At 36.3% G+C, this 12,723-nt stretch overlaps 1 protein-coding gene across 5 annotated transcripts in view; it reads right to left on the bottom strand.

The window, feature by feature from the left end:
* Positions 1 to 3,480: 3,480 nt before the first annotated feature.
* Positions 3,481 to 12,723, bottom strand: part of LOC124299925 (FERM, ARHGEF and pleckstrin domain-containing protein 1-like) — a 32,089-nt gene continuing 22,846 nt past the window's right edge. For 4 of the 5 annotated variants that reach the window (XM_046753379.1, XM_046753380.1, XM_046753382.1 and 1 more), the window contains 10 exons: positions 8,373 to 8,560; positions 8,188 to 8,313; positions 7,227 to 7,602; positions 7,008 to 7,117; positions 6,548 to 6,688; positions 6,305 to 6,459; positions 5,558 to 5,685; positions 5,227 to 5,390; positions 4,862 to 5,121; positions 3,481 to 4,716 (listed from right to left, as the gene is read on the bottom strand). In XM_046753379.1, coding sequence (XP_046609335.1) covers positions 4,608 to 4,716; positions 4,862 to 5,121; positions 5,227 to 5,390; positions 5,558 to 5,685; positions 6,305 to 6,459; positions 6,548 to 6,688; positions 7,008 to 7,117; positions 7,227 to 7,602; positions 8,188 to 8,313; positions 8,373 to 8,560 — 1,757 coding nt within the window. In that variant the 3' untranslated portion in view covers positions 3,481 to 4,607. The remainder of the gene's footprint in view (positions 4,717 to 4,861; positions 5,122 to 5,226; positions 5,391 to 5,557; positions 5,686 to 6,304; positions 6,460 to 6,547; positions 6,689 to 7,007; positions 7,118 to 7,226; positions 7,603 to 8,187; positions 8,314 to 8,372; positions 8,561 to 12,723) is intronic. The other variant, XM_046753381.1, reaches the window with a different exon arrangement.

Here is a 12,723-nt window from a genome sequence, read left to right as displayed (position 1 = left end):
CAGCAGGTGCTTTTTCCTTCGCAATTAATCTCCTGTTGATCCCACGCCCTTTTCGCTGCGATTTCCGAGTTCCTGGTGGTCCAATTAGTCAGGAAAGGGTCATACAAATCGAATCTGAGACCTAAAATTTTTTGGTCTAAAATTGAAGAAAAAAGTAAGGCTAACCACTTTGCATTTTTGGCGAAAATTTTCGCGATTTTGAAAGGTGCTGCAATAAATCCTTTCTGGCACTATTCCGACGTCATTTTGCGAGAGAAATCGATTGGGCGCAGTCCCAATACGCTGCGATCAACGCATCAAAAGTTAGAGCCGAAAAACGAGAACCTGTGTTTTCGACATTTTTCAGCAGGTGCTTTTTCCTTCGTAATTAATCTCCTGTTGATCCCACGCCCTTTTCGCTGCGTTTTCCGAGTTCCTGGTGGTCCAATTAGTCAGGAAAGGGTCATACAAATCGAATCTGAGACCTAAAATTTTTTGGTCTAAAATTGAAGAAAAAAGTAAGGCTAACCCCTTCGCATTTTTGGCGAAAATTTTCGCGATTTTGAAAAGTGCTGCATCAAATTCTTTCTGGCACTATTCCGACGTAATTTTGCGAGAGAAATCGATTGGGCGCAGCCCGATACGCTGCGATCAACGCATCAAAAGTTAGAGCCGAAAAACGAAAACCTGTGTTTTCGACATTTTTCAGCAGGTGCTTTTTCCTTCGCAATTAATCTCCTGTTGATCCCACGCTCTTTTTGCTGTGTTTTCCGAGTTCCTGGTGGTCCAATTAGTCAGGAAAGGGTCATACAAATCGAATCTGAGACTAAAAATTTTCGGCTACAAAAATGAAGAAAAAAGTAAGGCTAACCCCTTTGCATTTTTGGCGAAAATTCTCGCGATTTTGAAAAATGCTGGAATCAATCCTTTCATGCAACGCATCGACGTAATTTTGCGAGGGAAATCGATTGAGCGCAGTCCCAATACGCTGCGATCAATGCATCAAAAGTCAGAGCCGAAAAACGAGAACCTGTGTTTTCGACGTTTTTCAGCAGGTGCTTTTTCCTTCGCAATTAATCTCCTGTTGATCCCACGCCCTTTTCGCTGCGTTTTCCGAGTTCCTGGTGGTCCAATTAGTCAGGAAAGGGTCATACAAATCGAATCTGAGACGAAAAATTTTCTACTCTAAAAATGAAGAAAAAACTACCCTTTCCAATTCAGGCGATAATTCAGACGATTTTGAAAAGAGCTGGAATAAATTCTTCCATGCATTGTTGTAACGAAATTTAGCGAGGAAAACCGATCGGGCGCAGTCCCAATACGGTGCGATCAATGGCTCAAAAGATACAACCAACAAACGTCAGAATTCCTCCGTAACTTTTCTGCTGTTGGTCACATGCTTTTTTTGATACGTTTTCTATAATCCTGGGGGTCCAATTATTGTAGAAAGGGTCACACAAATCCATCATGATACAAAAGATTCCGCCCAAAAAAAGGTATGGCGTAAGATTCTTCGTGTTGCAGTTCCGCAATGTGACTTCAGCTTAACTTTCCCACGTCTGACAACTATGGTTTCAATTGAGCGTTGATGAAGCATTACGCAATCTTTTAGGCCAGATGGGGCAAGTAATTAGAATTAACCCATCTTCGAATTTTTCCTTGTCGAGAATATGTTACTTACCATTCCTCAATGGTAGGCTACGTGGAAGCGTGTGTGCTGGATAAGCCAGTCCAAAAGCGTTTCGCTCGTACGCGTATCGAGTGCACACAACATAATCAACGAAATCGATTTTTTCATGGCTTTGTTATTCAAACAACTCTGTAACTAATGGGACCATCGTATCAAGAATCTAATCAGTATTAAGTGAAAAAATGGTTGCCTGTAAAGTCGGTTTTACGGGCGAAGATTTTACGTGACAACGTCTTTTTCTCGGTAGAATATTTATTGATATGAATATAATTAAATTGCACAATAGGAACAAGGAATTGAATGAAAATAAGAATTGCACAAATTTTAACTATAGAAATATATTTTGTTTACTAAAAAAAGACAGAGACACAAGCATGCGCCGATTCAATGCGCCTAATTCTCTAGTGCTGCGCGCGCGGCAGACCGATCATAGTTGAGTGGGAGAGAGACGCAAGGCATTCGGCGGGCCTCTCTCTCGTTCGGTGACTCATCGTAACGTTACCGGGCGTTACACTTTTTCATAAGTGACTCCCAGCCCCAACCTAATTTAAGACGTTGTCACGTCAAAAAAAACTCGCCGCCGTCAATTGGGACCAAATCATCCAAATCCGATAATCACTTACAGACATATAACCGGACAAAAGTTAAACTCACACTCGCACACAGACTCACGCGCAAAGTCGCAACCCGTCTGTAAATTAATAAAAATAGTTGATTGTAATTTTCTGTAGTCTATATCTCATAATGTGAATATTTAGCAAATACTCAACTTGTCATTTTGCGAGTGATTAAAGAATGTTCTCTATTTCTCTTATTCCGTATTTTCGCTGAAAAAAGAAGACCGGGAAGTTAATCAAGTAACAAACCGGACCTTGATGTAATGTACACACAAGCTACCAAATATAGTAAAACCTCTTTTAAGCGGGGAGTGTGGTAATAGGAATAGCTGCAATAAGTGTAATCCACGGATGATCCAGAAATTATGTACATACCTATATGTTTATTATATTCTAATCAACAGTTATTAATTAACTCAGTAAACATCTGTAACAGTATCATATGCATAAATGGTGTTATTTATAATCATTCTCTCATCATTATATCGTATATCAAAAAGAAATCTAACATTTTCATTATTACATTTATACTGGCTGTCAGTCAGAATTCACCTCCTTATGTACACGACGGAATCCTTATGTATACATATGGTCAATCTATTGACGATAAAATGTATTTTCAAAAGTAAAAAGACAAATCATATTTCACAGCAGGCCCAGTTAATCAACAGCCCGGATAAATTGCACTCGGTTATTCGAGGTTTCACTGTAATCGATGCACAACCTAGCATGTTGAAATATCCATGGAGGACTATTAAAAAATTCTACTAATAAACGCGTGTATCAAATGTGTACCGCATGTGAAATAGAAAACAGAAAATGATGTTAGATTTGTATTTGTAGTACAAAAATTGAAATGGAATAGAAGTATGTGCATGAGTCATATTTACAAGAAATTATAATAATAAATCAAACCCAACAATGGACGGTTAGCTAATGTAAATAATTTGTATGAAAATAGGCTGAAAAAGAAGGTAACACTTCGCTTTAAGGGGCAGAACCGAGTAAAAAATTTTGCTAATTTTCAGATGGTTGTGCAAAAAATTTCACTGATTGTCAGGGGGAAAGATGATATGTGAAATGTGAATGAGTTTCGAAAATCAAAATTTATACCCCAAAGGCTGAATTTCATTGACTCTTATCGAGTTTTTAATACGGCCACAAAGTAATGTTGAACTAAGTAGGATAAAAGGGAAGGATGCGAAAATGATATCCATCATAAAATGAAATTTGAAAACTTGGTAAAAATGCCACATCAAAATTATTGTTTTTTTTTTTCTTTTTTTGTCAACGCAACCTAACAGATAAAACTATACATTATGAAATGTGAATTGGTCCAATTTACGCAGATTAAATTTTGCCGATATGCATATTATATATATATGTATACCTATTTCCTTGTACAATTGGTAATATTGATATACCTATTCATGTACGTATATGCAATGATTATATGTACAATTCCTGACGTTATCTACAGGGTAGAATATTGTTTTGATACAGGTTCAGAGAAATCGTTGAATTCCCAACGCATTGATGATGCAATTCGTCACTGTATAAAACTGAATAGAATGCTGTTCATTACCGTACAACCAGCATCCATTTTACTTTTTTTTCGTCAATAATTACCAGATGTATTGAACTCCAGTTACTGACTTGTGGTTCGACGTATCATAATATTGAATTTCTCTCGTGAACAACAAAGTAAGAAATTTTATTTGCCATATTTTAGGAAGATTATACCCGCAGACCTACAATTGCCTTTCAATAAATCTCTGTTCAAAACAGAAAAGCTACTTCCTTCTTCTCAGAACAGAATCAGTGTTGGCTGACTTGACTCACTGCGGAGCATTGAGATTCACTCCATATATATTTTGCCAGTTGGGTTGAAGCAGATGGGAAATAGGAGAGCGTTCACTGGGATAGGAGAAATGCGTACACTTCCTTTTTCTCATACACTCGTTGTGGAGCGACCTGAGTGTCACACAGTAAGAGAGACAGCAGGTACCGTCCTTCTCTTGAAGTGAAATAATGAAAATATTGGTCGCTTTACTCTTTTGATTGCTACATCAGTTTTGCCAAGATAATACTTGTAGCTCCAAATTTATTTCTGATATTGATACGCGTGTGACTATAAATGATAACTCGATCAGTGTTTGCCAGCACGAGAAGATGCTAGTCGCACAGCCAAGTCCAGCTTTACAGTTCATAAGCACTATTCTTACTGGCAAAACTCAGGCCCTGGACTATTGAGTGTGTTGATTTTTACACAACATATCATCAATTTTGCAGTAATTTCTCTTTATTGCTTCTGCTTATTATTACTCAGCTTCGTTTAATCCGTCACGAAATTCACCAACGATTTTCTTGTGGGTAAAACTAACTGATATATGACTATGCTGCGTCGCACTTCCGATAACTTCGATCCATCTACAAATTAAAGATATGTATCATCTAAAAGTACTTCATATCATAGCATGGCAGCTTTTGATTCAAGTAAGACTGTAATTTAGCAGCGGGAAATATATTTTGGTGAACCAATGCGCCAAGTTGGAATAAACAAGAAAAAAATTACCTTCCAAATGTATAGTCGCTCTCTGCTCTAAAGAAATAGACATGATTTTTAAATTGCAGCTTAAAGACAAAATCTTTGCTGATCCCATCTTTCTCAGTTGGAGTCGATACCGTATATCCCAGCAATGGCAAACTGGCTAATGGGAAGTCATCTTGATGCGATTTGTAGAAAAACAGACAAAAGTTCGTAAAAACAACCCAAAGCTTTTGCCAGCCATTACAGTTCTTGAATTTCCTTAACAAAAAACCGCTGAGCTGATTCTGAAAGAATATATTTTAGCTACACTGTATCAAGAATTCGATTCAAAGGTGATATTCATAAATAGATGAAATTCTATGTGATATATGTAGTATGGAATCAATTACCTGAAATGCTCTAAGTTGATCACTATAACTTATGCTAGTATTCCGGTGCCAGCAGACGTGAACCGTCGTGTTGCTCCGTTGCGAAGTCTTTGCACCTCCACAATTAGTTCTATCTATCTCTCTTGATCCAGGCTCGTCCGAAACTTCGTCGGTCGAACCTAAGACTATTGACATTGACCAAAAATAAATTTACCCTATATAACTATCATATTTTTGACCTGTATATAAGAGGCAATTTAATGTGTATAGCATCTATGTAAAATTAATACATTTTCTGTTGTGTCCAAAATGGCTAAGAGTTGAAAAAAGGTAATCGTGAAATCTGACTCACTGCAAGATTTGGATGATAAATAAGGACATTTTCCATCTACCGAATCGGTTGCTTGCGCGACAGTCACATTCAGGTCTTCCAGCCAGCGTTCTTTTTCGTCTTCATTGCTTGCCGCGACTGTCAAGGGCCTAGAAAATAAATAGAAATAGTTTCCTTAATAACGTCTTCAAGGCCACTAAAATAGCCACGTCTGATTGTACAATGTATCACAGAGTTTTACTGTGCCAAATGTTTGAAAACTCTATTTTCTTTCGATTAGGCTAGAAGGAAATTACTACACTGACATTTGTTTAACCCCTTGTAGCCCAAAATCATAAATTTTAAAATAAATAGCATTTAAGGACTTGTCATTAATACCTTCCGTATGGATTTTGTAGGATCGTATTTAGTTTGTTACAGAAATGTCACAAGGGGCTACAAGGGGTTAAATCTCTGGAGAACGTTACTGGACTGAACACAGAAGGCGTTCATTGGCTGCTTCTCTATGGGACTTACTAAAACTCTAAACTTGCTGCAAAATATCAAACATCACCAATTGACTCTTCAATATAAGGATATTTTTTTACGGACTGGTTCATTGTGTATCATTGAGCTTCATAGTTTTTCATCCAATATACTCAGCGTCACGTGTGACGGGGAGACTAAGAATATAACGAGGAAAGTTTCCACATTTCTAGTAAATAATAACGCCATGAAAAACTTCACTTCCTGCAGCTCATCTCTTCAGATACTAATACAGTTACTCACGAGTTCCCCAATCCATGGATAACAAATGCGAAATCCGTTCCAGTCTTGTTATCTCCATCCTGTATTTTGACTCCCTTGAGGGGTAACTGACCATGGACTCGAAAACACTGTATTGGTTGTTGGGTTCGATACGTATACAGCAAAATATCGGAGAACTGTAGTTACATGGTTAAATTAAATTGTCAATTTGTTTTATCGTGCAGGAAGTCATTGGTTCATCAAAGTATATATGTTACAACATACCAGAAAGAACATCCGCTGCTGATATCCTTTGTTACTGTACTTCTGCAAACAACCTTGTCTAATAAATCTTCGGCCGTCCTGGACGAGGTCGTCAAATCCACTTATATCTTTTTGCAATTCGCATAATTGGACCAAATTTTCCTGGCAAAACCAAGAATACGGCATTACAGCAGAGTTTCCGGAAACTAATGAATAATGCAAAGAAACCTTTGTTTCTTAGCATTAAAAAAAAAGCAATAGACTTGAAATCAATTACGAACCGAACATTGTTAAAATTTATCAACTTCTGACATCATTAATATTAGATTGTGATAATTTTTACTTTTTGCAAATTATTGCACAAAGAATTCGCTTTTACTGAACTGTTATTGCAATTGTGTACAGAAAAGTGATGAAATCATGATGCAAGTAATTGATAAATAAAAATGTGCGCTGGCATTGAAACTTTTGTAATATTTACCGCCTGATTCAATACCGTGAGGCCTTCTAACAATGTTTCGCCAAGACGATCCCTTGCTGCTAAGCAGTCTTCAAAATCCGTGTGATCTTTTGGATAATGATCGAGTAGTCCTGTGAAATTTTTTTAAAACTGATATAATTCCAATTCATCGACCGTTCTGAGAATCCTAATGGGAGCTGAGGAGGTTTTTGTGTATTGCCAAAGAACAAAAGAACTTACTATCGATAATGCTATTGTAATGAAGCAACCGCTGTAACGGTTTCAGAAGTAAAGAGCTGAGAGGTAAGTAACAGTGCTTCTGGGATTCGAAATCTCGGCAAAGTTGATCAAACCTCCGTGAAGTTCGTATAGAATACTCGATCTTCTCAAGAGCTGGCATGAGATTTTCTAAATACTGGTCATAGAGCGGAAGTACGTTCAATAAAGTATTGTATAAAAAATCGCCGATATTGTGACGCGCATTCCCCTCCCATCTGGCAAGTCTCGCTTCCATCTCCTGAAGACAAGGTGCGTGTGCATCAGCTAGTAGTTCTATCAAAGCAACGGCTGGCCCAGCTTCGAGCTCGGCTTCTCTCGATACTTCCTCTCTGAACCACTGCAAAAATCCTTATGTATACACTATGATATGTATTTTGTATGTAATGTATTTTTCTAGTTATTTGTGCTTTTGATTTGAATTTTTAGCTGTGTAGTTATATTTATATTTATTTATTTTATTTTAATTTGATTTATTTGATTTCAATTTCATTTTATTTTTATATTTATTTTTATTTTTTACCGTTTTTATGTGACCTGACCTACGCTTTTATACTTTTACCATGCTTTCGTCTCCTTGACAGTTCTGTGATTTTATTTCTATCACTGCATTTGTGTGAATTGTTTCTGTGTATCTCTTTTTATGGATCCTGTTGATTTGTTTAGATTATTTTAAGGTAACTCGAATGTATTTGATTTTTTGAAGCAGTATTCTTAGTTTTCTCACGTTGGACTTTTTTATTTTTTTTTATTTTTCTGTTTTCATATTTGTTAAACTTGTTTCAGACAGATGTTTCCAAGTTGTCCAATATTTTCATGGAAATTATTATTAAATATTGATATTGATATTGATACCAGAAATTCAAAATTCGTTCACAAATATTTCATCACAATGTGACTAATCAATTAATAAAACTTTTCTTACCAAATTTATGATGTCCAAATCCTTTTTGTATGTTCGTTCAGTCATCAACAACTCTTTGGCAATATAATATGCTTTATCGGTTGGCCATCTCTGCAAATGAAATCCATTGGTAGGTGAAAGAATGATCTATGGGGCAGAGTGTCACTGTATGGATTATGTTGTATACGATACACCATATACTTTACCTTCGTCTTTCTATCTTCAACCTCTCCATTTTTCATTTGCTTGACAGGACTTAGGTCTGGCACGTTTTCGACGCCGTTGGTGCTAATACCCGTACTTCCATTAGGACACTTTTCAGTTTGCGATGAATTGTAAAACGAGTTGTTGTTTTCTTGCTTGTGCACAAGCTGTTGTAACTCTGACTCTGTGTCTGTAAACAGAGGATTGTTAGTCAAATATCTGTAACCAAGTATCAAATCATACTGTAATAATACATTTTTAGTGAACACAGAGAAATTCGGTAGTAAAAATGTCATGCTCTAGTGCAGCAAATAAACATCTTCAATTGGAAGTCGGGTGTATTGCAAATGTACAAAAATCGCCCAATATAATTAGACGACAGGCAAAATAAAATATACTATCAGTAACCCCTTGTATTAGGGAATGAATAGTTTTTCTAAATTATAAAAACTAAAGGGATAAGAACCAGATCAAAAACCTCGCTGTTTGTTTATATTATTCAACTGATGAAAGACTAATCTAGGACTAAAGGCAAGCATCGTCGCTGATTAATTCTGCTCTTAATTAATCTTCAGCTCTTTTCATCATGTCACCTGTACAAGGACACGATTTTGCAAAAAATTGGTACTATATTTCGTTACTTAGTTTATTCCCTGTTCATCTTATCACGCCGCATATACTAGTTACGTCACTGATATGCAGGTGATGGAAAAAAGTGTTATTAAACATTAAGTTGAAAAAAGGAAGCTATACATCAAAAGCTGGCATGCATTAAGGTATGATCATCATCATCGTCATCGTCGTCGTCATTGTCCAAGAGCAGAAAAGGCTCCAAGTAGAGTTTCATATTCCCTTAATGTTGAAATATATTCTTAAACCTACAATGCAGCTATATCAATCCATTCCATCTTCTCAGAGTCATTATTTTTGGCTGCTCACCACTGTCCAGCTCGTTATTTTTCTACAATATGGCAACATCGAATGCATTGACAGTTAGATAAGCTAGGGGCTTACTCACACGTGGTATTTTCATCCAGTAGACCAACAATTCCAGGAGTGCGGTAAAAATATATATATATACGAAAAAATAAAAAGAAAACAAACCAAGGCAAAACACTCAATAAAGAATTATCTCCATTCTATAAGAGAGAATATGTTAACTAAACGAAGACGGAAGTAGAAAATAATACATTAATAGTAATAAACTAACAAACTCAATGGAGATATGATCAATTCTTACGAATATTAAGTTTGTATATAATTTATTATTATCATTATTATGTGTCAATAATCAATGTACAATAGATTTTCTACGTTTGAATATCATTTTTCTTTGCTTCCCAATAATGCCTAGGGAACGCTCTAGCAAATAAGTTAACAAGTAGAATTAGAATAATCCGAAATACACAGATTCAAACTGATCAAAAAGTTTGCGTTAAATCGCCTGTTATTTCATCAACACTCAATTAAGTTATCAGTCGGATCCATTTTTTTTTAGAATGAATTGGGCAGATGAATGTTGAAGTAGACAGGTAAGCTACGAGATGTGAAATGCCGTACTCAGATGTAGAGTTGATATTAAAAATCGAAGTTGGTACTGTTTTGCGTATACCCAGTTGGATTCCTTGTGGTTAAATACAAAATGATCTAAAATAACGTTTTGTATGTACGTATATGCATGTATTCGATGCACATTACGTATCTTTGATCCAGTCAATTGCCGTACAAAATATGTACAAAAAATATGTTGGTAAGCTGCAGTAAGTCCTCGCATTGATGACAAGAGTTCTACGCATTATATTTTCAGTAATCAAAATCTACACTGAAGGCTGGGAAATATATATTAAATTCAATTTTGTCCCTCGAAGGACGTTTATTACAATTCACGATGCTCATTTCTGGGACAATGTCTCGAAAAATGTGCTTTTTGTCTGAGATTAATGACAGTATGAAAATTGTTCAACTCAGGAAAATTTCTGAGCAAAGCATCGTTTCTATTATAAAACTCTAAGAAGTCTAAAAAGATCAGGTTATTCGATCTACAATAAAGGGCAGGTGGTGATTACGTTTGCCAAATATGAGGACCTGCCAGCAAATAGATTTGATTGGGTAAGGTGTAACTTTTTTATTAGACTAGTGTAAGTGGCAAAGGCAAGCTCTTCCCTTGTTCGTTATATAATAGTTGAGTCACCTCATGTGTCGAAAAGGAGAGCAGCTTAGTTAGCTCCAAATTTTCGTTATCAACGTAAATCAACGTGACTATAGGTGCACTAATGTTCAACATACCATTGTGTCCAATGTGTTTCAAGTTACAACATGCGTATCCAATAATACAAGATTGTAGTTATAGTCTCAACGCTGTGCCGATATATATATATATATATATATACATATATATATAGATATATATGTATACACATCAGTCTTACGTTAATACATAATTTTAATATAACGACCATACACTCAAGTGTTGAGGAATTTTATTTCCCATAAGTGTAATGTTTCCATCGCCATACTATGACGTATTCTCAGCTGTTGTTCGATTGACACACCTACCTATCTATAAAAGTAGCCATTCCTTAAACTTGCGTTTCGGATAACTGGAATTGAGTATACCAAAATGGAAATGCGTCAATCGAACAAAATGCCAAGACAAGTGTGCAATGCGGTGATTAACGGCAATCAGTTTAATTTATGTAAATTGTGAGGGATCGCTACGCAATGGTTCACAAGTAGCAACCTGTAGTAGAGATATTTATATTGTGAGTGTACATTATGAAGATGCGGCAAGCTTAGTACCAAACAACACAGGCGCTAGGAGCAATTATCTATATGCAAAAGGTCAACTAAAAAAACATCTAAACACACCGGGATCAGAAGACACATTGCAGTGTGTAAAGTTACAGGCTACAAACTACAATGCTTACACAATCGCACAAATTGTAATATTGAATAAATAAATATGGATCCTTTTTTGATATTTTATTCTCTTCTAATTTACGAGTCATAATTAGACTTCTTATCTTGCTCAGGCAGTATCTTGGGAAGACTATCCCGATAAAAATCGGAGAATCAATTCTACACATACTATTCGGCGCAGACCCGTATTTATAGAAATTGAAATACTACCCTTGGAACAATGTTATTGAAAACTTTCAATAATTGTCAACACTTGGTTATTCAAGTGACCGATAATATGAATTCTGATATATTGCATCGCTGACTTAATAAGTCATCTCAACGTTGTACAAACTTTTTGGCGACAGGTAAATTCTATTCACTGTTATATAATATGTTTCAAATCATTACTAAAACATCAAGGGGATCATGAATTGTTACTGGTTTCAAAAATACACATTGGTGCGAAATACCAATTAGATTCGTATCATCATCAAAATTTGTACAGGTCAAACCTCAATGTCTTGGCACCCAAAGAGACTCAAGAATGGGAAAATTTTCAGAAATTGCAAGTTAGTAAACGACTCGACATAGCAAACGCAATCTTTTTAGTTTTTCATACTTCAAAAGTGATGTAGTTATAAATTAGCCGTATACGACTCGAACACTTGTTGTGATTTATGATATCGTAGGTCAGCCCCTTGACTGGTCAGTACTACTGTTGGCAGGAGCACGACTTCTACCAGTATAGATCTACTACGTGTGACAGGAAAGCTATGTAAATGACAAGATAGGAAGGAGCAGGTACTTAATCTTTGAGTCTGCTAAGTTCTCAAGTTGAATAGAAATAAAGAATTGTGTGTCACTCTTATTGTGCAACTAGAAGCGGCACCTTGCTTTCATTTGCCATAGATATTTCGACTGAATACTGAAAAGATGTCGGAAGCTTGAATGTTACACGGCAGCCGTGTGCTTCTATCAAGGAAGAACAAAATAAACAATCGTTGCCAACTTATCGTTAAGCCCATCAACAACATAAACTGTACTTTATGAATACTGGTAGAAATGTATCTTTACACCAAGTGCACACTGAGCATGTCTTTTTTTACTTGCTGAATCACGTTTCTCTGTGACTTAAAAACAAGCACTAATTATAATAATATAATAATGGAATAACATGAGCATCTAAGCAACACCGACTAATGTGGGAAAGTTGATATTATTGTCGGTAGATTGGTTCTTTGAATTTTTGCTTCCTGTGTCGTGGCACTCAACTTTATACTCCCACCACCTTGGCTCATTGAGGGTAAGCCGGTATGAATCGGTTGGTGAGAGAGCACGGCGATGCATGAACCATTGCGTTACGCACCTGGCACACCTGATAGGGTACGTGGCACGCTGGAGAATTGACATAGCCATTTGAACATGTCCAACGGTTGTAATCACCACCTGTCA

The sequence above is a fragment of the Neodiprion virginianus genome, chromosome 3, assembly GCF_021901495.1.
Source record: "Neodiprion virginianus isolate iyNeoVirg1 chromosome 3, iyNeoVirg1.1, whole genome shotgun sequence".
Classification (NCBI taxonomy): Eukaryota; Metazoa; Arthropoda; class Insecta; order Hymenoptera; family Diprionidae; genus Neodiprion; species Neodiprion virginianus.
Note: the sequence above shows the minus strand (reverse complement) of the source record. Positions and strands in the feature narration are given on the sequence as shown.